At 60.0% G+C, this 19710-nt stretch overlaps 3 protein-coding genes across 4 annotated transcripts; 2 read left to right on the top strand and 1 right to left on the bottom strand.

The window, feature by feature from the left end:
- Nucleotides 1-188: 188 nt before the first annotated feature.
- RAB1B (RAB1B, member RAS oncogene family) lies at nt 189-7560 on the top strand. The gene is made up of 6 exons (XM_055580762.1): nt 189-324; nt 2072-2144; nt 2433-2528; nt 2640-2735; nt 5780-5911; nt 6121-7560. Exons 1-6 carry the CDS (start codon nt 311-313, stop codon nt 6313-6315), a joined length of 606 nt encoding a protein of 201 aa, XP_055436737.1. The 5' UTR covers nt 189-310; the 3' UTR covers nt 6316-7560.
- Nucleotides 7561-8485: 925 nt separating this feature from the next.
- On the top strand, nt 8486-13769 carry CNIH2 (cornichon family AMPA receptor auxiliary protein 2). The gene is made up of 6 exons (XM_055580760.1): nt 8486-8645; nt 12414-12482; nt 12918-12965; nt 13201-13313; nt 13414-13557; nt 13742-13769. The coding sequence occupies exons 1-6, from the start codon at nt 8565-8567 to the stop codon at nt 13767-13769; spliced, it is 483 nt and encodes a 160-aa protein (XP_055436735.1). The 5' UTR covers nt 8486-8564.
- A 965-nt stretch (nt 13770-14734) lies between these two features.
- YIF1A (Yip1 interacting factor homolog A, membrane trafficking protein) lies at nt 14735-18825 on the bottom strand. 2 transcript variants are annotated; one of them, XM_055580758.1, is made up of 8 exons: nt 18609-18823; nt 17718-17929; nt 17453-17557; nt 17238-17316; nt 15892-15949; nt 15568-15723; nt 15030-15123; nt 14735-14936 (listed from the first exon to the last, which is right to left on the bottom strand). In XM_055580758.1, exons 1-8 carry the CDS (start codon nt 18637-18639, stop codon nt 14790-14792), a joined length of 882 nt encoding a protein of 293 aa, XP_055436733.1. In that variant the 5' UTR covers nt 18640-18823; the 3' UTR covers nt 14735-14789. The 2 variants fall into 2 exon arrangements, with proteins under 2 accessions (XP_055436733.1, XP_055436734.1); XM_055580759.1 differs by lacking the exon at nt 15568-15723 and having other exon boundaries at nt 18609-18825.
- Nucleotides 18826-19710: the final 885 nt, after the last annotated feature.

Here is a 19710-nt window from a genome sequence, read left to right as displayed (position 1 = left end):
AGGCTGCAGAGCGCGGTCCTTAAGCCCAGGTGCGTCTGGGGAGCGAACTACAAGCTCCAGAAGGCAATGCGCGTCAATGGCGGTGTGGGCTAGGCGATTCGGGCTCTCCGGTCTACGCCTGCGCGGCGGGAGTGAGCTGGACAACGTACGGGGACTACAAGTTCCGAGAAGCAATGCGTCGAGGCCCCAGTCGGGAACGTTTGCGCCTGCGCGCCGCGGGCGGGGTCTCTGGGGCGGAGCGGCCACCATCTTGGAACGGGAGGCGGAGCAGAGCTGACTGGGAGCGACCGAGCGGGCCGCCGCCGCCGCCATGAACCCCGAATAGTGAGTGCGCCCCGCCCGCGCCGTGCGGCGCAGCCTCGATCCCGAGTACGGGACTGTACGCTTGCCGGGGTTGTCCGGCCCGGGTCAGGGCTGCGCGGCGCCCCCACATCCGGGTCCCCTCTTCCGCTGACCTCCCCCCCTCACATCCGGGTCCTGCCCCTCCCCCGGGGGCCCCAGGACCCTGACTCGACGCCCCGAGTTCTCGCACACGGGCCTGGAGACTGCGACCCCGAGGGGCACCACTTGGAGCCCGAGGCACCGGCACCACCAGGCCTTGTAGGTCAGGTGACCCTGCAGCCCCGCTCTTTCCAGGCCTCAGTTTCCCCACCTGCTGCCTTAGAGTGGCGATCGGGGAGCTGACGGCAGTCCTGATAGTGGAGCCAGTCACCAGCGTTTCTGGTCTCGGTCCAGACTCGGGCCGTTTAGGTCGGGCGGTACTTTCTGCTCTCCGGTCCTCCCGGAATCCGGTTCCTGGAAGCTGGCCCTCTGGGTAACTCGCACGCAGGCTCTCCCCTCCGGGCTGCTGGATCAACGTGCCGGGTCGCCCCCGGCGGCCGGTCCCCTCCCGCCCTCCCCTCACCTTTGCGCAAGCCCCGGCGCCACTGTCACACCCCTTCCCGTCGCCGTCACCCTGCGGATGAAGTTTACACGAATGTGGCATTTGCTTCCACCCTTCCAGTGGGATTCTTTTTGTTCCTCAAACTCTCCTCACTTCTTGGTCACTTCCCCTACGGGTAGGTGGCCCGCGTTTCTGCCTCGACTTCTCACTGACAGCTTTCACCAAGTGTCGATTATCTTCTTCCTCTTCTGCTACTTCCTTTTTGTTCTCCAGATCCAGACTTCACATTTCCTTGGGGAAGGGTGAAGCTCTGAGCTGGATCATAAGGGGAAACAGAGAAGGGTTTCAACGAGACTTTGCAGTCTGAACCTGGTTTCCAGTATTCAAGTTAACAGCTGTGTGAGTTAGGGCAAGTTGCTTCCGTTCTCTGGCATGTGGTTTCCTCATTAGTTGGAAATAAAAGCACTCACTTCAGCGGACTGTTGTAAAGTGTAAATGAGATGAGTTTGAAGTACTTAGCACAGGGCCAGGCACCAGTGTAAACTTGATACGTTTTGTTGTTGTTCAGTTACGGAGTCATGTCCAGTTCTTTGTGACCCCATGGACTGCAGCACACCAGGCTTCCCTGTCCTTAACTGTCTCCAGGAGTTTGCTCAGATTCATGTCCATTCAGTCAGTGATGCTACCTAACCCTCATTGCCACTTGCTGATCCTCTCTTCTTAGAGGCTTCACACCAGGCTCTTTACATAGAAATTCAGTTCATAAGTTCTAGGCTGGGCCCTGGCCTCCACTTCTAGGGCCTCTCCCGCCCAGTCAGGTACAGGCCCAGGGCAATGCAGTAGGGTTTCCCTACTGGACTCGAAACCATGGAGTCTCTCAGGAACCAGGCTGGGATACCCAACTCTGTCACCTGACTGATTGTGATCCTTGGCAAGTCACGTTCCTTTCTGTGCCTCTGTTTTCTTCTCTGTAAAGTGGAAATTCAGATGCTTCCCTTTGGGCCAGCTGTGTTATGGGGTGTGGTCAGCCCTCCCCAGCCCGGGACTTGCAGGAGGGTCTTGTGAGGGCCTCACTACCCTGATCCGAAGCACACTGCGAGGTGTGGGAGAATGCTCTAGTTGTGACGCCAGGGTGATGGCAGGCGGGCTCCCTGCCTTCCTTCACACCTTCCCATCCTTTTTCTCCAGTGACTACCTGTTTAAGCTGCTTTTGATTGGTGACTCGGGCGTGGGCAAGTCATGCCTGCTCCTACGGTTTGCTGTGAGTAAGAAGCTTCCCATACCATCTATCTAGGGTCCTGGCTGGTGGCCTGAGGGAGGTGGGGCAACAGAGAAGAGTGGTTGCAAGACTCAGGAGACCAGGGATGAAGTGGCAGGACCTGCCCGCAACATATCTGACTGAGCAAGGGCATAGGGCTGGCAGATTGGGGTGTGAGAACTGGGGCTCAGCAGTGAGGCACTCAGGTGGGGCAGGGAGCCAGAGGGAGGTTTTCCAGATGGGCCTCAGACCTGTCGGCTCAGGCCATCTCCCTGGCCCCCGGTCTTCCAGGATGACACATATACAGAGAGCTACATCAGCACCATCGGGGTGGACTTCAAGATCCGAACCATTGAGCTGGACGGCAAAACCATCAAACTTCAGATCGTGAGTGTGGCTGCTCCCAGAGCCCCGGTGCAGAGGCATCTGCCTTCAGAGGGGAGGGGCTTTAGGCACGGAGCCCAGGGCTGACCTGCCCCCTCTCCGACTGTCTTGTAGTGGGACACAGCTGGTCAGGAACGGTTCCGGACCATCACTTCCAGCTACTACCGGGGGGCTCACGGCATCATCGTGGTATACGACGTCACAGACCAGGTAGTCCTGTCTGTGGGCCACAGGGGCTCACTGTCCCCCCTTTGCCTCCTCAACCTCGGGTCTTTGGCTTTTGCTTCTTTTTACTGTTCCCGTCCTCTCTTCCTCATGCTGCCCGGAAAGGAGAGTGTTCCTGGACTTATTTCACAAGGAGGCAAATAACTGCAGAGATGGATCCTCCCCAGGCAGGCCCTGCTGCAGGGCCTGGCAGAACCAGGCCTCACCTCCCTGTCAAACCTTATTCTAGACCTTCCGGGCACCTCTGTTTGGTGGGTTAGTCAGCTGATTGGTTGCTGTGCTGGGCAAATGGCCTCCTGGGCAAAGACCCTGTGGCGAAGCAGTGGGAGGGGCTTCCACAAGGAAGTAAAGGAGCTGCGCGCTCTGGGCCCCGCGCAAGCAGAGTTCTGGGAGCCCAGAGTCTGCTGTGGCAACTTGAGTCACATGTCAGTAGCAGCAGTGGTGATGTTAACAGCGAGAAACAGCCCTGCCATGCCTTAGAGTTCACAGGTTCTGTCACAGCCCTTTGATGCTCATATCATTCCAAAGAGGTCTGGATTATATTCCCATTTCACAGATGAAGAAATGGGTCCGGGTGGTAAGACTTTCTTAGGCCCTGTAGCTGCTCAAGTGGCAGAGCCTGAAAGCCCGTGCCTACTGATTCTACCAGCTTTGTTGTTTTTAAACTTTGTTGCTTAACGGGGGTCAGGCCCTGGGGACATGGAGATGCTTACATCAACCCCAGGCCAGGAGGAGTCCCTGCTCCAAGGGGCAGCTGGACTGCAGCTCACCAGGGACTCATGCTGCCTCCTGGCCAACAGGCTGTGGGTGAACTGTGCTCCACTCAGGCGGAGGTCACGATGGACCTCTAACTGCCAAATGCTGTGACCTCATTTCAGTTTTTGCCACGATTGACCTCTCGTGGCTTTTAACTGTGTTCTCTTCCCTCTCCTTGAAAAAATGACTGTCTCCAGCTCTCCCACCTCTTGCCGCCCTAGATTCTCTTTTCAGTGACTTTACCGATCCGTCCGGTACTGCTCCCCCACACCCCAGATTTTGTGCTTCCCTACGGCCCCCAGCCTCCTGACCCCCCTGCACAATGCTGACTGCCTTGTGGTTTGGCTTTTGTTTTGTGTTTTCTGCAACGAAACGCCCTCACTGTGGACCTCCTCCTCGGTCCTACGCTGTGCTGGCACTGTCTGTTAATTCTCACCTTCAGTTTTACCCAGTGAACTAAATGGTGGGGTCCCTGTTTTCCAGATGAGGAAACAGGCTTGGAGATACGCTGAGTTACTTGCCCGTGGTTTCACAGACAGGGAAGGCAAAGCCAGTGTTTGTGAAGCCAGGGTTCTTTGCTTACCAGCACATCCTTGCCTGCCCCTAGCCTGCCTCTAGGCCCCCCACAGAGCTCTGGATGGTCTGCAAAACCTATCGTATCCTGTGCTTGTCTCTCTCTCTTCCTGAACCGGCTCCTGCGTCCTCATCTTTATAACAGCGTCCCTGTTGGCCTAACCAGAAAACTCTTCCCTCCCCCATCCCAGCAGTCACCAGGCCCCTCTGTTCTCCCCCATCGTCTCTCAGATTTGTCCCCTCATAATAATAGCAGCGATGAGGATAATAGCAGCTCTTGCTAATTAAGCGCTTGTTATGAGACAGGCCTGCATCCATTATCTCATGCTCACAACAGCCCCACCGGGAGGTACTGTTTTATTGAAGTGAGGAAACGGAGGTTCAGAGAGATCAGGTGACATATCTAGGGTCATACGGTAAATGGCAGAGGTGGGGCTGAGCCCACGATCGCCTCACTAAATCCTGTGCTCTCGCCTGCCTCATTGCCTGGCTCATTCCAGCCATCCCCCAGTGGGTCTCCGTCTTCTTGCCAGTCTGATCTGGCCTCTGCACTCCTTCCAGGACTGTCTTCCCAGAGCCCGGTGTGCTCCTGCTAAGGAACCTCCACTGGCTCCTGGTTGTCCACGATTCAGCCAGGCCAGGACCCTCCCCGCTCGGGCCTGCCTCCTCTTCCTCTGCTTCCCTGCCCAGGGCCTGAGTCCCAGCAATTTTCAGCTTTCCCCTTCCCCCAAAGATGCCACACCCCTCCCGTGTTGCCTCCCCCCCGTCCCCCCACCAGCACCCATACGGGGGTAGTTCACCCCTGCAGGCACAAGTCAGCTGTAACCTCCCCGAGCTGAGATAGTCCTGGAGTCCCACCAGCTCCTGCCCTCTCTCCCTACAGTGCTGGCCACCCTGTCTTGCCCTTGCGTGTGTCCTAGTCTGGTCCCCCACTGTCCCCTGAGTGCTTTAGGGCTGGGCCCAGGCATGGTTCCATTATTTGAACCCAGGGCCCAGCCTGGGATGTGGCAGGAGGTGTATGTCTGAACCCAGTGTGGTATCATCAGACCTCTGGCTCCTAAGAAGGGAAAGCGGCTCTAGCTCAAGCCTATTCCTAAAAGTTCTGTCCTTTGTCGGCGTGCCAGGAGTGGGGGGTGGGGCATGGCAGGCTGCCGGGAGAGCCGGGCTGAGTGAGGAGGCTGTTGGTGCCAGAAGTAGGACGCACGTTAGGCCCTGCTCCCAGGATCCCTGTCTCCCTCTTAGGCCAGGGCCTCCTCTGGGAGGGTCCTCCACCTGCCGCTGGGCTCCCAGGTTTGCAGCCTGAATGGGATTTTAAGGCCACTGTGTGACTCTTGCTCACCTGTTAGCCTCTGGCCCGCCTCTCTTCTGATGCCATGTGCTCCCCACGTGTGGTTAGGCCTTTTCCGTGTCTTAGGGAGACACGAGCAGCTGCAGTAGGAGCCGGCTGGCCCTCGGCCTAAGCCGTTTAGGTGTTGGGGCTGTTGGGAGAAGCTGGGCCGCTCTGGCCCTGGCTTTTGGGGTCTCAGAGTTGGGCAGGCAGGAGAGCTAAGCCTCATGGGGCTTCCTCTGGCTTCCTGAGCCCAGCACGCCTGCCTCTCAGGAGCTCAGGACACCCACCTTCCCCTCAAGGCCCCTGTTCTCCAGGCCAGGGGTAGGGGTAGCAGTTGGGATCAAAATACCTTTTGATCTGGTTCCTCTAGGAATCCTACGCCAACGTGAAGCAGTGGCTCCAGGAGATTGACCGCTACGCCAGCGAGAATGTCAATAAGCTGCTGGTGGGCAACAAGAGTGACCTCACCACCAAGAAGGTGGTGGACAACACCACTGCCAAGGTGAGCGGGCTAGGGCCAGGCCGCTGGGCACAGCAAGGTGAGGGGGCTGGGCCAGGCCACTGGGCACAGCAAGGTGAGGGGGCTGGGCCAGGCCACTGGGCACACCACCGCCAAGGTGAGCAGGCCGGGCCAGGCTGCTGGGCGCACCATGGTGAGGGGACCGGGGCCTGCCACCACTCACCTCCTCTCCTCTTCTCTCCCCACGTCAGGAGTTTGCAGATTCTCTGGGCATCCCCTTCCTGGAGACGAGTGCCAAGAACGCTACCAACGTCGAGCAGGCGTTCATGACCATGGCTGCCGAGATCAAAAAGCGGATGGGGCCCGGGGCAGCCTCGGGGGGCGAGCGGCCCAACCTCAAGATCGACAGCACCCCGGTGAAGCAGGCTGGTGGTGGCTGTTGCTAGGAGGGGTTCATGGGGTGGGACAGGAGGGGGCACCTTCTCCAGATGATGCCCCTGGAGGGGGCAGGAGGGGCCTCCCTCTCCGGGGCATTTGAATCTGTGGCTTTGGGGGTGTCCTGGGCTCCCAATCTCCCTCTGGCCCATCTGCCTGCTGCCCTGAGCCCCGGGCCCCCCAGGGAGGACACCCAGGACCTGTGGCTGGGGTGGGGGTGCGGGCTTGCTGTGCTGCTGCCTCTAGGGGACTTTAAAAGATACCCCACCACACACCTTTGGGATGAGGGCTCCTCTGTCTGTCTGTCTCCCTGCCCCCCAAGTATGCTGCAGTGGGTCTTTCTCCTGACTCTTCTTCCTGCTCCCCCTGTACCCACCCTACTTCCCCAAGAGCTGAGGGCCTCCCTGGCCTCTACTGCCCCTGGCTGCAGTCAGCATCTGGGGCCAGGAATAGGACCAGGGGATCCAGGGCCCTGGGATCCAGGGCCCTGGGCTGGACCTCAGGACAGGCGTGGGGACCACAGGGGCCCAGCCGCCTACTCTCCCCAGCCCCCGCCCCTCCCGCACTCAGCGCTCCAGCCGTCCACCTGCGGTGGGGTATGAGCACATCTGGGGCAGGTGGGCGGGCAGCTGCGCTGGGCCTGTGTCTTGAGCCCAGAGGGAGCCTGCTCCTGCCACCCCCTGCCCTGCCAGAGCCAGGCCCGTGTGCTGCCTGCCCACCGTGCCCCTTTGTCCCCAAGGCAGGCGGAGGCGGAAGGCCCACCGAGCCAGAGGCTGGGCACGAGCCTTAACCCTCTCTCTGCCAGCACCGCCTCCTTCCCCAAGGCAGCACGTCTGGCTTGTTCGCCCCCCGTCCGTCCCTTGGAGCCTGTGAGGGCGGATCCTCACCCCCTGTCGCTACTTCTCTGGGAATGTGGGTGCCACCCAGGGTTGGGGGGCCTCTCCACTTCTTCCCTCTCGCCCAGGATTCCTCCGCCCTCTGACACAGCTGCTTCTGCAGAAAGACAAACCTTTGGTCTCTACCTGAGAAGCCATGTCCCTTGTGCTGTCTCTCGCCTGTCCCACCTGTGCCCTGCCCTCCAGCTTGTATTTAAGTCCCTGGGCTGCCCCTTGGGGTGCCCCCCCCACTCCCAGGTTCCCCCTCTGGTTGTCATGTCAGGCATTTTGCAAGGAAAAGCCACTTGGGGAAAGATGAAAGGACAAAAAATAAATAAATTTCCATTGGCCCTCGGGTGAGCTGAGGGTTTTTGCAAGGAAGTTGTGGTCTGTGAGTGTGGTCTGTGGTGGGGGCCGCCCTGGGGTGGAGGGATGGAACTGGAGCCCTGGGCTTTACAGGGGGTCCTGGCTCAGGCTGTGTGTCCTAGGGTTGCTGTTGAAGTCCTTGACCCAGTTCCTGGAGCTAGGAGAGCTGCCTGCTTGTGCTGCTGTGGTCTGTCCCCACGGGCCCAGCACGGTTCCGGCAGGGAGGGAGGCAGCGGCCATCAGTGAGCACCTGGGGAGCCGCCGCCGACACCCACACAGGCGGCTCGGGATGGGGAGTTGGGCCGCAGCTGGAGCGGGCGGCGGGCCTGCGGGATCGGCCCGTTGTTCCCGGCCTGCGTCCCCTGAAGCCGCCTGCGTCCCCTGAAGCCTCCTGGCTTGCTCTGGGTTCAAGCCAGGTGCGTCTGCCCCTCGCACGGACGGTGGACGGACGTTGACAAGTGCTTTGCACTTCAGACCTCAGCCCAGCTTCCTGGCGGTGTGTGAGAACAGTGTGTGTGCCCGTCTGAGCGGACCGAGTGTGGCTGCGGTGGGTTCGTTGTGTGGTTGCTGGGAGAGGGGGGGTATGCCGGGCATGTGCGTCCATGCTTACGTGTCCCTGAGGTTGGGGCGGGGGTGGCGCCCAGGCCGGGCTGGCGGAGGGGCGCACGGAGACCCGGCCCCGCCCGCCCGAGGCTGCTCGCACGGCGGCCCCGCCCCCGGCTCCGCCCCGCCGGCTTCGCGGGCTGGCGAGCGAGGGAGCCGCGGGCGAGGGATCGCAGGATGAGCGATCGGGGCCCGGGCAGCCGGCAGCGGACGCGCCCCCCGAGCCCACCGGCCCGCGCCCCGCGCGCCCCACGGCCCCGCGGCCCCAAACCAGGCCGCGCTGCCCGCGCCCCCCGAGCCCGCGCCCGAGCCCTGCGGGCCATGCCCGGCCGGCCCTAAGCGCCGGCCGGGGGGGCGTCCCCTTGCGCCCGGGCCCCGCGCTGGCGCCCCCCGGGCCGCCGCCAGGCGCGGGGGCCATGGCGTTCACCTTCGCCGCGTTCTGCTACATGCTCACCCTGGTGCTGTGCGCCTCCCTCATCTTCTTTGTCATCTGGCACGTAAGGCCGGGCTGGGGCTGGGGGCGGGGTGGGGGCAGGGGCGCAGGGAATGGGAGGGGGACGGATGGATGGTCTCAGGGCCCGGAGAAACTTGGAGCCTTCTCTCCGCTATCGCCCATCAGTCGGCTGCTGTTCACCCCATGAACACCCCCCATCATCAGCTTCCTTTCCGGGGGCCCCACTTTCTCCGCCGCCCCCGCCTGTCTGTGGGTATGTCAGTGGGTCCCTGACCCCCCTCCCCTGCCCCATGCAGCCTTGGGGTGTGAAGCGAAATTCTGGGATTCTTGCTACTTTGCTTCCTCCTGTTTCCCGCCCCCCCCTCCACCATTTAGTCGCCCCCGTTGTCCAACGGGCAGTTTGTCTGTCTGATCTCCCCACCCCCTTTGTGGGTTTTTCCAGCCAGAGTGATGGAGCTGGTTGCTATGGCAACTGCATCTGTTTACAGGACCCACAGATCGCAGAGCCCATTAACCCTTTCCCGTCCCACCCCAAGCCCCCACCCCCACCCGAGACCCTGCATCGATTGGCTGTAAGCAACCCCAGAGATCTAACCAGCTCACCTTGGGTTTCCCTGCCCGCTCCTGTCTGGGCTTCCCCCCACTAGGTTTTCTCCGCACTTCCAGCTTTCCTCCTCTTCCTGCCCCCACTTTCCCCTTTGTCTCCTGTCTCTCTGGGTCTGTCTCTCACTCCGGCCTTGCCTCACACCTGGTTCTTCGAAATGTCCGTTTCTCATCCCTTATGCTGATTGCCTTCCCTGAGAGAGGGTCCCTCTCCCCCAATCTCTGGGGCCTTCTCCCCTGCCTGTCTCCCTTCCATCACTGCAGAACTGTCAGTCAGCCTCCAGCTTCTTTTTTGGGACCCCTGCCCTGCCTCTTTACTGCCCTTTCTTCTCTGTCCCCTGAGGTTTCGGCCACCACCCCATCCCCTCCACACGGCCTGTGCATCTTGGCCCTGGCTCGCTCTGCTCCGCATCCTCTGCCTGTACGTCCAGCGCACACCTCCCTGGTCATCGCTTTGTGCCCTGCCAGCCCTCTCTCTAGTCCCCCTTCCATCCTCTTCCTTCCCAGTGCCTTACCAGCTTCTCTCTGGGTCTCCCCACTTCATCACTCCCTTCTTTTCCTGGGACCTGCTGCCTGCCTGCTTCATGATCCTCCCTGGCTCTTGACCCGTCTCTCCCTCATCATCCCCTGCTGCCCCCTGCCACCTGTCTCTTTTACACCAGGATTCCATGGACTCTGACTGCGCCCCTCCTGTGTGAGGAGTGAGCCCCATAGGCACCTTCAGACACACACCCACTCTGCGGCCTCTCTCCCCTGACTTTGCCTCTTTCTGTGGGCCTCTCGGTTGCTTTTTCTTTCCTCTGCCCGCTTCTCTGTTTGTCTTTCTCTTTCTGCATCTCCCCTGGGTCCTTCTTGATCTCCCTGAGCCTTCTGTCTCATGCCAGGGCCTTGGACTATCCTGCGGGGTGGTGGCTGGAGTCCTGAGGACTGGAAGGAATTGAGAGTCACAGTCTGGGCACACAGAGCGAACCAGCTCCTGGAAGAAAGGCTCCTGGAATTCAAAAAGCCCCTTTCTGGGCCTTTCCCCACCCAGAGGCCTCCCACAGCCTCTGTGGGGGTCCCTGTGCTCCGGGGGTCCTCAGAGTAGTCCTCCATTCAGCACGCCTGTGTCCACGCTCCTGAGAACCAGGCTCTGGGCAGTTCTGGGGAAGACTAGGATGAATAAGACTCAGGCTTTGCCCCTGTGGGGCTCCCAGGCTGGAAAAAAGGGCCCAGGCATTCTCAGAAAATATTTATTGAGTACATATTACATGTCAGGCATTGTGTTCGCTCAGCTGTTTAGCTGGGCAATCATAGCAAGTCTCTTGTCCTGCGTCCATTTCCTCATTGGTAAAGTAGGCTTGTTGTACATGAGGCCAAGTGTATGTAAGTCCAGGGCAAGGCTTGCCAAGGGGTGTGCGGGTGGGGAGAAGAGGTGTGGTTCTCAATCCAAATTGGTAAGAGCTAGAACCTTCCAGGGCAGGACCCCAGATCCCACCACAGACCCTGAGCCCAGGCCCCACTGGTCGCTAGGCAACCCTGGTGGTGAGTGACGCGTGTCTGCTGTCACCATTGGGGGTTGTTTGTTCCAGGGGGCTGAGTCAGCGCCAGGCAGCCTGGGGGGTGGGAGGCGCGACACCCGCCGCCTGCTGGTGGTGCCAGCTCTGGGGCAGACAGACGGCACCCTTCCGCTCCCTGCTGGACCCCATTGCTGTGCCTAACAGGCAAGCGGCTGCCCAGAGTTGGGGGGGAATTGGGGGAGCAGTTCCAGATGGCCCCAGCTCCCTCCAGGAAGCCCGTGTTCTCTCACTTCGAGCCTTATGGGGTCTGGGATGCTTGGGGGTGTTGGGCCCGCTGCCTCATCCTGGGGCTGGTGCTGAGGGGAGGGGACCCCAGAAGGCTCCTCTGCCAGCCTTCCTCCCAGGCCAGCTCCCCTCAGGTCCATCTCGTCATCCTCTGAAACACCTGCTCCCTCAAGAGTTCCCATCCCAATGAAGACAGTGCCCACCACCAGATGCCCCAACATCCAAAGTCTCCTTGGGCCCCTTTGCCTCTACTTCACTGTCATTCAAGCCCTCCAGAGTCTGGCTTCTAAATAGCTCTGGAGCCCATCCACACCTCTGCATCCCCACTGCCCTCTCTTCACTCAGATCGCCATGCCTCGCCTACCCGCCCCCAGCACCCAGTCTGCACCCCAAACATCCAAAAGTCCCCTGACTGGTCTGGCTTGAGTGTAGTAAAGTGTTTACAATTTTAACTCTGGAATCCAAGTGGTTTAGAATCCTGGCTTGCCACTAACTAGCTATGTGGCCTTGGACAAGTCATTTAATATATCTCAGTTTCCTCATCTGCAAAATGAAAGTGATAATACAGCTCCTACATCATCAAGCTGTTGCAAGCATTAAACATAAAGCCTGTTGGCATAAAGGAAGCATCGTGTATGTCTTGGCAGGGACTGTTAGCCAATATGTACTTCCTGCTCGTTCAACCCTAGAACATCTACCTGACAGCCCTCGCTCTGCTGCTTTCTACCCCTCAATGGCTCCCTTGTACGTTTGTGTTCAGGTCCAAATATCTGGCCCTGCTTTACAAGGCCCCCACGTCTGACGCTGCTGACCACTCCAGCCCATTGTTCACCATTCCCACTCACCTTACACTTTCACTCTAGCCGCATAGAACCTACAGCTTCCTGAATGTTCCTTGTTCTTCCAACCCTCTGCCACTGTACCTGCTGTTCCCACTGCTCTTCCCCCCATTTGTTCACCAAACACCTGCTCCGAGTCCAGCCTGAACTCCCCATCCCCACCCCATGCTGGATCAGGCACCTACCCCAGGTTCTGTACTCCGCGGCCCTGATCACCCTGGAATGCGGTTCACAGTTGTCCTTCTAAGCCTGGGGTTCCTCCCAGACAGGGACTGTGTCCCAGGCTTCTGGGGCCCAGTGTTCAGCACAGGGCCTGCAGACAAGACACTATCTCTTGGGATGTTTTGGATGGAGGTGTAGTAGACATGTTCTGAAGTGGGCATCAGCACACTAGAATTCCATCCCAAACTGTTGTGTGACCTTGGGCCAGGCCCCACCCTTCTCTGGGCCTCAGTTTCTCTACCTTTGCAGCAAGCTTCATCTGGGTCGATCCCCATCCATGTGTGAATCTCACACCAGAGACAAATGGGTGGGAGGGCCATAAGCTGTTGCCCCAACCCTGACGGGCACACGCCCCTCCCCCAGATCATAGCCTTTGACGAGCTGCGGACTGACTTCAAGAACCCCATCGACCAGGGCAACCCAGCGCGGGCAGTAAGTGATACATGTGCTGCGCCGAGGTGTGTCCGTCCGTCTGTCTTTCCATATGTCGCGGGTGGAGGGCGGCGGGGAGACGGGAAGACGGGGGTGTGTGTGTGGGGGGCGGTGGCCGTGCCCCTTCCTCTTGTCTGTCCCCGCCCCCAGCAAACACCTGGCGCGGGCTCAGGGCTCGGGTTCCTCCTGGCGGGGCAGCCGTTGCCGGGCTCTGGGCCGTTGCCTTGGAGACGCGGGTGAAGATCCCTCCATGGTGACGGTCGCTATGGGGACCGCGCGGCTGCTTCCCTGCCGCGCCGCCGAAAACGCCGCAGAGCCTGCTCTGGCGCCCCCTGGTGGCCACGTGCAGGGAGTGGGGGGCGTGGGAGTGCGGCGGGGCGCCATCCAGTGCCCGCTCCTTCACGTTCACCGTTGCTGTCTTTTCCTCCCCGACAGCGCGAGCGTTTAAAAAATATCGAACGCATTTGCTGCCTACTGAGGAAGGTCAGTGTCAGGGCTAGGGGCGGAAGGCTCCTAGTCCAGCGCAGCCCCACTGTGACCCAGAGCCGGGCTTTCCTCCTCTGTGGTCTGTTTGATCTGCTCTGCCACGTGGGAGGGAGTGGGAGGCTAGAAGCCCTTTTAATCCCAGAGGTCATGGTGGGTGGGCACTTCCCAAGGGCCCTTGAAGCTTGGATCTGTCCTAGCACCTGGCCGCTGACCTCTCACCCTCACTCCCCAGCTGGTGGTCCCAGAATACTCCATCCACGGCCTCTTCTGTCTGATGTTTCTGTGTGCAGCTGAGTGGGTGACCCTGGGCCTCAACATCCCCCTCCTCTTCTACCACCTCTGGAGGTGAGGGCAGCCGCCGCCTTTGGGAGGGTGAGATGGGGGAGCCGGCAGGATGTGGGTGGGAGCCTTAACGGTGGGCACTCAGACCCCTCTCTCCCCCCAGGTACTTCCACCGCCCTGCAGATGGTTCTGAGGTCATGTATGATGCTGTCTCCATCATGAATGCTGACATTCTCAACTACTGCCAGAAGGAGTCCTGGTGCAAACTTGCCTTCTACCTGCTCTCCTTCTTCTATTACCTGTACAGGTGAGGCCCTGCCCGCTGCAGTCAGAAGTCAGGGAAGGGATGTGCCAGGCACCATCCCTTCAATCCCAGGGACGGTTGGGCCCCAAGTTCCTGCCCTTTGCCCTTGATAACTGGGGTGCAACAGGGTGGGTGGCCAGTAGCCGGGTGCGCTTGTGACTTGGCTCACTGCCGTGTCTTCCCACAGTATGGTTTATACGTTGGTGAGTTTCTAAGGGGGAAGCCGGCCAGGGAGTGAGCCCAGAACGGACCGGACGCCTGTGCACCCCCAGCCCTGCCCCTGGGCCGCAGAGGCCTCAGCCCTGGGGAGGGAGGGGGCACTGGTGCCCCCAGCCTCCTCTCCACCCCCCAAACTGCTGCTGCGGGGACTTCCCGCCTTCAGAGCCCCCTCCCCTTGGACTAGGGCTGGGCAGATCTCTCAACAGGGGCAGGAGCTCCTCTGCCAGCCTGTGGGCATGGCAGTCAGTCCTGGAAGGGGTGGGACCTTCGGCCTTGTCCGCTTCAGGGGGAATTTAGGCCCTGCCAAGGGGCAGGGCTTGACCCTGGAAGTTCTGGGCCGCCTCCTCCATCCCCCACCTTGAGGCTCCCCCTGCAGGTGGGGGGGTACCCACACCGGGAATGAGCAGGCTCAGCAGGGGGGCAGTCCCACCCCTAGTCTGCCCTCTCCCCTCCCCCAGGCTGTCTCTCCAGACCCCTTCCTGTCCCCACTTGCCCCAACCCCAGCCTACCCAGTCTCTTGGACCTATTTTCTATGTTGCCTGGAGGAGTATGGCACCCCCTCCCCGGCCATTTGTGACAAAATATGAATAAACTACTGCAAACACATGGGCCCCGTTCTGCTCCTAAAAGGCTTAGAGAAGAGATGGGGGGAAACAGGGGGAAGCACCCCACTAGCCTACAGACCCCTCTAGGACCGCCTCAGATGGATTGGAGGCTTTCGAGGTCTCCTTAGCAGCTGCCTGCTTCCACTTCACTTTCCCAGCCACATATAAACAACTATGTCTGTTGAAACACTTCCATCTGCCTTCCAAGGCAGTATCAAGGCCACCAACTCCAGGAAGACCTCCCTGGATCCCCTTCCTTGGAGAAAAGTGGTGATCCCTGTCCCCTGGCCAATGCAAAGACCGAGAAGTGTTAGCAAATCACCTCCACAAGCCCCAGAAACAAGGGTCAAACAGAATCAAGGAAATCGAATCTTCAATGTATGGAAAAATCAGTGCCAGCAGGGATGGGGGTCACCGGACCAGATGGAAAGTCAGCCAGTATATGATAAGGGGCTGAAAGGCTGCAGCTCCCAGTGTCAGGTAGAGCTGGAGACGTTGTCGGGGGGCCGGGCCCCCCATGCTGTCGGGTCCCAGGGCTGCTGTTTGCAAAGAGCGCACCTGGAAGAAAGGAGAGAGCTGAAGCTGGGCCGGGAGGAGGAGGCCTGTCCGCAGCTCCGACCCCAGGCAAAGAGGAGCCAGCCCCGGACTCACAATGAAGTACATGAGTGCGGACGAAGTCCAGGCCAGCGCCACGTAGTAGCCATCGCTGCCGAAGAGCAGGCCCGTGAGGACACTGAGGATCATCCTACAGGGGGCGGGGGCAGGAGGGAGGAAGAAAAGACTGGAGACCCCCGAGGGTCCAGGCCTGAGACTGCCCCAGAGCCCAGCCCAGACCCCAGCTACCATCACTGGGGCCCTTTACCCTCAATCTGCACCCCACCCCCTGCCAGGGACCTAGACTCAGAATGAATTGGGAAGGCCAGGACTTGGTCCTTGGACCTGGATCCAAGACCCCCTTCACCACCCCAGCTCACCCTTCTCCCCTGAGGTCCCGGGTGACTCTAGCACATTCCTGACCTCCTGAGCAACACTACCAGCTCCTGAGTAGGCTGCTGAGAACAGGCACTCCCTCTAATAAAGAAGAGCTGGGTGGGCAGAGGGGGTCCAGAGTCACAGTTTGAGGCTACCACTGGGCAGGCCAGGAACCCCGGGCAGCAGGCGGCCTCCCGCTCGGCCCACAGGTGCTCACCCCACATATTTGTAGCCGCTGTAGGCCAGCAGGTGGAAGGTACTCAGGTCGCTGCGCACGGTGGCCAGGTAGATGCCCAGGAGCAGGGCCAGCACTTCCATCACAACCCACACCAGCGCTGTGCTTGCACACAGGCCCAGCACCTCTGGGGAGAACCTGTGGCCGTGTGGGGGCGGGGTGAAGGGAGTCCCAAACCAGCCGTCCTGAGGCAGGGGTGAGACTAGGGGCATGGACGGACTTGGGAGTTGGCACAGATCCCCCAGGGAGGTGGGAGAGGAGTCAGGAGTAGGGAAGTGGTGGGAATCGGGACGGGTTGGCACTGACCTTTTCTGAATGCCCAGTGCCATCCCAGCCAGCAGCACGTAGGTGATGAAGGCCATTGCTGTCAAGAGCCAGAGAGATGCCAACAGCCTGGTTTCCTCAATCAGAGCCCCCACACCCCATCCCTAGGTATTCAGAGCCACTGACACCCCCATACTTCCTTCACTGAATAACCCCACATGCTTCACCTCTACCCTCAGACCCCCAGTGCCCTGCTTGGGAGGCCTTTTCCTGCTGAGCCCTCCTGTTGTGTAAATGTCCTTCTCTCAGGACCACCAAGCCCTCTCCTATACTAGGAAACTCACCAAAGCTTCCTGCTGTGTCTCAGAAACTACCTCGCGTGCCAAAGTCACCTCTGCTATTTTCACAAAAGCTCAGATGGCAGCTGCCTTTTCACAGCAATTTCAACTCATCAGTCCTGTCTTCTGCTCCCTGATAGCGCTAAAACTGATGTACCCACAAGAGGGCATAGTGTCTGGAGTCAAGAAACTAGTTCTACCACCTGTGAGCTGTGTGTCCTCAAAGATGCTCAAACCTCTCCAAGCCTTGGCTTCAGTGTGTAAAACGGGAATGGCAGTGCCTCTGAGAGGGAAATGGAATGAAGCGGGGAAGAGGAACTGTGGCTGTCCCAGGGCACCTGGGCTGTCTGGCTGCCCTTCTGGGAGTCGACCCGGGCATAATCCCCTCCTCCAGCATGTCCACCAGGGGCCGTGCCTTGTGCAGGGCCTGGGACAGAGAGGAGTCAGAGGCGGAGTCTGCCAGCCACAGCGCAGTGTGTGCGGCCTGACCCATGCCATGCAGACAGGTGGTTGTGGGAACCCAGAGGGAGTACCCACATCCTCAGAGGAGGGGATGCTGGAGCAGGCCTTGGAGGACAAGTAGCACAGTGATAACAGCTTATATTTACTGCCTGCTTCCTATGTGCCAAGTGCTGGCTGAGCACACACATCCCCTCATTGAATGCCCACCACAGTTCTCTGTGGTAGGAACTGTTTTTATTCCAGCTTCTTCAGGAGCATGAAAGGAGCCCCCTGAGGTCCCATAGCTGGAAGTTGCAGAGCCAGGTCTAAACCTTGGGCTCCAGGCTGGGGAGGGACATGGTCCAGGTCAGGTGGCAGGGAGGTTGCAAAGGGGAGTATCCGGGGAGCGCACCCAGGAAGCGGCTGGTCACCCCATTCTGTCTATCTGGTGTCTAGGGATACCACAAAAGCCACACACAAGATCACCAAGAGCAGATGCTGAACCAACACATGAGCCTGTCTCTCCTCATTGGTGCCTCAAGGCACAAGTTCCCGCCCACTCCCCCCCCCACCTGGCCCCACATCCTGCAGCCCAGATCAAAGACTCACTGGGGATATAGAGATCGGGGGCGTTGAGGTCTTGCCGTGGGGGCAGAGGCACATCACGACTGTACTGCACTTCCCAGTTCTGGAGGTGGCAGCAGCGGCCAGGTGAGGAGAAGCAGACAAGAGAGCAAAGGAGGGGGCTGAGATCTGGGGGCCAGGCTCTGGGGCAGGAGGCAGGAGGCAAGGGGGCCCACCAGCTCCTCTGTTAGGCAGCTCACCTGGTGTGTGTAGGGGAAGACCAGCAGCCCTAGCTTCTTGGCCACGTAGGCTGTGTCCACAGCGAAAAAATACTTGAGTTTGTTCACAGACACAAAACGGTGCAGCTAAGAGGGGAGAGAGGAGGCTGTGGACGAGCTGCACCCAGAACCTCAGGGTGCTCTGTCTGCTCTTCCCTGAGGGCCACTGTGCAGACTAGGTGGGATCCCGTGATGCCCCAGCCCTGGCCAGAAATCCTGCCACCCTTGCCCTGGGGGTGGGCCACACCTCCTTGTTCATCATGTCCTTCCCATGGGATGCGATGGAGCTGCCATAGGCCATAGCCATGTTGGCCATAGGGTCCCCAAGCAAGTGGTTGACATTGAAGGCCACGTCTGCTCCTGGGGCTGGGTAGCCCCCTGGCTGGCTGGAGTAACCACCGCTTGTGTCATCGAAGAGGGGAGGGGGATCCGGAGCTGCCCGGGCCCTGTGCTTGGAGCCTGTGGGTGTGCAGGTGACAGGAACACCAAACATAAGCCCAAACCACCGCTCCTTCCCCAGGCTGGACAGCCCTGTATGGGTCTTGGGAGCACCAAGCAATCAGTGAGGGACACTAGCTGGATGAGGAGTAACTAATCCAGAAAGAACTACGAGGAGGGATTCTTTTCCGGAGGTGCTAAATGTGGGTAAAGAAAGAACTGAGGCCGCCCCTGGAAGTTGCCCGCCTGAAGGTTCCTGGGGGCCTCCTCAAGGGAACTGATCTCTGAACTGAATCTTGGAGACTGAATTTGCTAGGTGAAGACAACTGGTAGCACATCCCCGCATTGAACAAGGATGGGAAAGGCGACGGCTGGGTAACGGGGAGGCCCTAGGCACTGGTGAGGAACCCTACCAGGGTCATGGCCGGGAAGGGAAGTTTGGGAGGCAGACCCCATTCACGCCCGAGTCGGGCACGGGAGATCCTAGCAGTGCTATCATCGCCCGATCTGATCTCGGGTTTGGGCAGAGAGGGTGAAGTCCGGGACGCGTGGCCGAGCCTCACGGGGCAGGAATCCGAATGACATCCGCCGCCCTGGGCAGCAGTCACGGCTGCCCCTCTCCCTCAGGGTGAGCGGGCCGCGCCGCCGACCGTCCTCGGGCGGGTCGGCCCGCGCCCCGCCCGCCCCGCGCCCCACGCACCGTGGGCTCCGTAGCCCGAGTGATAAGCCATGGCCCCGATGCTCGCTCTCTCCGAGGGCCCGCTGAGTCGCTTCGTGGTACGAATACTAGCGAGGCAGCTGCTCCGTTCCCTGGGCACCGATCGAGGTTACCGAGAAGCCCGACACGTCCCCGAACTGTCCGACGACAGCAGCCATGTCGGCGGCGTCATCCTCTGCCGCCTGCCATTGGCTCCTCCACAGCGCTGGCTCGCCCCTCCCCTCTCCCAATTGGCTGCTGGCGCGCCCTCGCCGAAGCGGATTCGGCAGAAATCAACTTCCGGGAGGAGGGATAGGCGGAGCTAGTAGAGCCTCTCTCGGATTGGATAGTGGGTTTGTTAGTTCTCGGCGGAGCAGCCAATAGATGAGCTAGAGTTATAATTATTCCCGCGCCTGCGCAGTGGGGCAGTTGACGCTCGGCCTGCCACGACTACAGCAGGCGGAGGCTGGAGTCCGGGAAGGAAGTTTCACTCGCGAGACGTACTCCAAGAGGGACTGGGACGGTGGAACTGTGATCAAGCCCTGTCCCTCGGGCTTTTGCTTCTCCTTCTCAGTGTTAGCTTTCCTTCCGCGTCCTCCATTCTACTCCCAGTACTGGCTCCGAGTCCGGGAGAGGCGGAGGTGAGGGGTGCACGGGGAGGCGCTGTTGGTAGGAACTGGGGCTGAGCAGTGACCTCAGGGCCTAGCGAGCTCCGGGATTCTGACTCCTCCTCCCGCCTCCCACCCGTCCTTTCCGCGCTGGTGCTGTCCGTCGTCTGGTGCTGAAATTCCCTACCGCCACTGCTGCCATCCTGCAGACCCCAGGGGCCTGGTGCTTGGAGGGCCCGGGTTCTACACACACACATGCACATATACACACACGGGATAGAAACACACACCACACAGACACAGACACCGATTACACCGGCCTGGGTTCTCCACAGAAGCACACATACACACACACCCCCTTTGCACCTATTGAAAACCGAGGTCCGGGTCTGAAGTCTCAGAAATTGGGTGGTAATAGTTGGAATAGGATCCTACACTAGGCTCGTCCCATCGACTCTCCCGTGGTCCAGAAGATGTCAGTGGAGGTGTGCTGGTTC

Source organism: Bubalus kerabau, chromosome 5, assembly GCF_029407905.1.
Source record: "Bubalus kerabau isolate K-KA32 ecotype Philippines breed swamp buffalo chromosome 5, PCC_UOA_SB_1v2, whole genome shotgun sequence".
Lineage (NCBI taxonomy): Eukaryota > Metazoa > Chordata > Mammalia > Artiodactyla > Bovidae > Bubalus > Bubalus kerabau.
This window is presented reverse-complemented; position numbering and strand designations above follow the sequence as displayed.

Excerpts from the sequence above, each read along its gene's own strand:
- RAB1B (XM_055580762.1), top strand. Across the intron at positions 2,145-2,432 it reads GCCTGCTCCTACGGTTTGCT|GATGACACATATACAGAGAG; the intron begins GTGAGTAAGAAG and ends CCGGTCTTCCAG. Across the intron at positions 2,736-5,779 it reads TATACGACGTCACAGACCAG|GAATCCTACGCCAACGTGAA; the intron begins GTAGTCCTGTCT and ends TGGTTCCTCTAG.
- CNIH2 (XM_055580760.1), top strand. The coding sequence starts at position 8,565 with ATGGCGTTCACCTTCGCCGCGTTCTGCTACATGCTCACCCTGGTGCTG. Across the intron at positions 8,646-12,413 it reads TCTTCTTTGTCATCTGGCAC|ATCATAGCCTTTGACGAGCT; the intron begins GTAAGGCCGGGC and ends CCCCTCCCCCAG. Across the intron at positions 13,314-13,413 it reads CTCTTCTACCACCTCTGGAG|GTACTTCCACCGCCCTGCAG; the intron begins GTGAGGGCAGCC and ends CTCTCCCCCCAG.
- YIF1A (XM_055580758.1), bottom strand. The coding sequence starts at position 18,639 with ATGGCTTATCACTCGGGCTACGGAGCCCACG. Across the intron at positions 17,317-17,452 it reads TCTTCCCCTACACACACCAG|AACTGGGAAGTGCAGTACAG; the intron begins GTGAGCTGCCTA and ends TGCCACCTCCAG. Across the intron at positions 15,950-17,237 it reads CCCCGATCTCTATATCCCCA|CAATGGCCTTCATCACCTAC; the intron begins GTGAGTCTTTGA and ends GGCTCTTGACAG.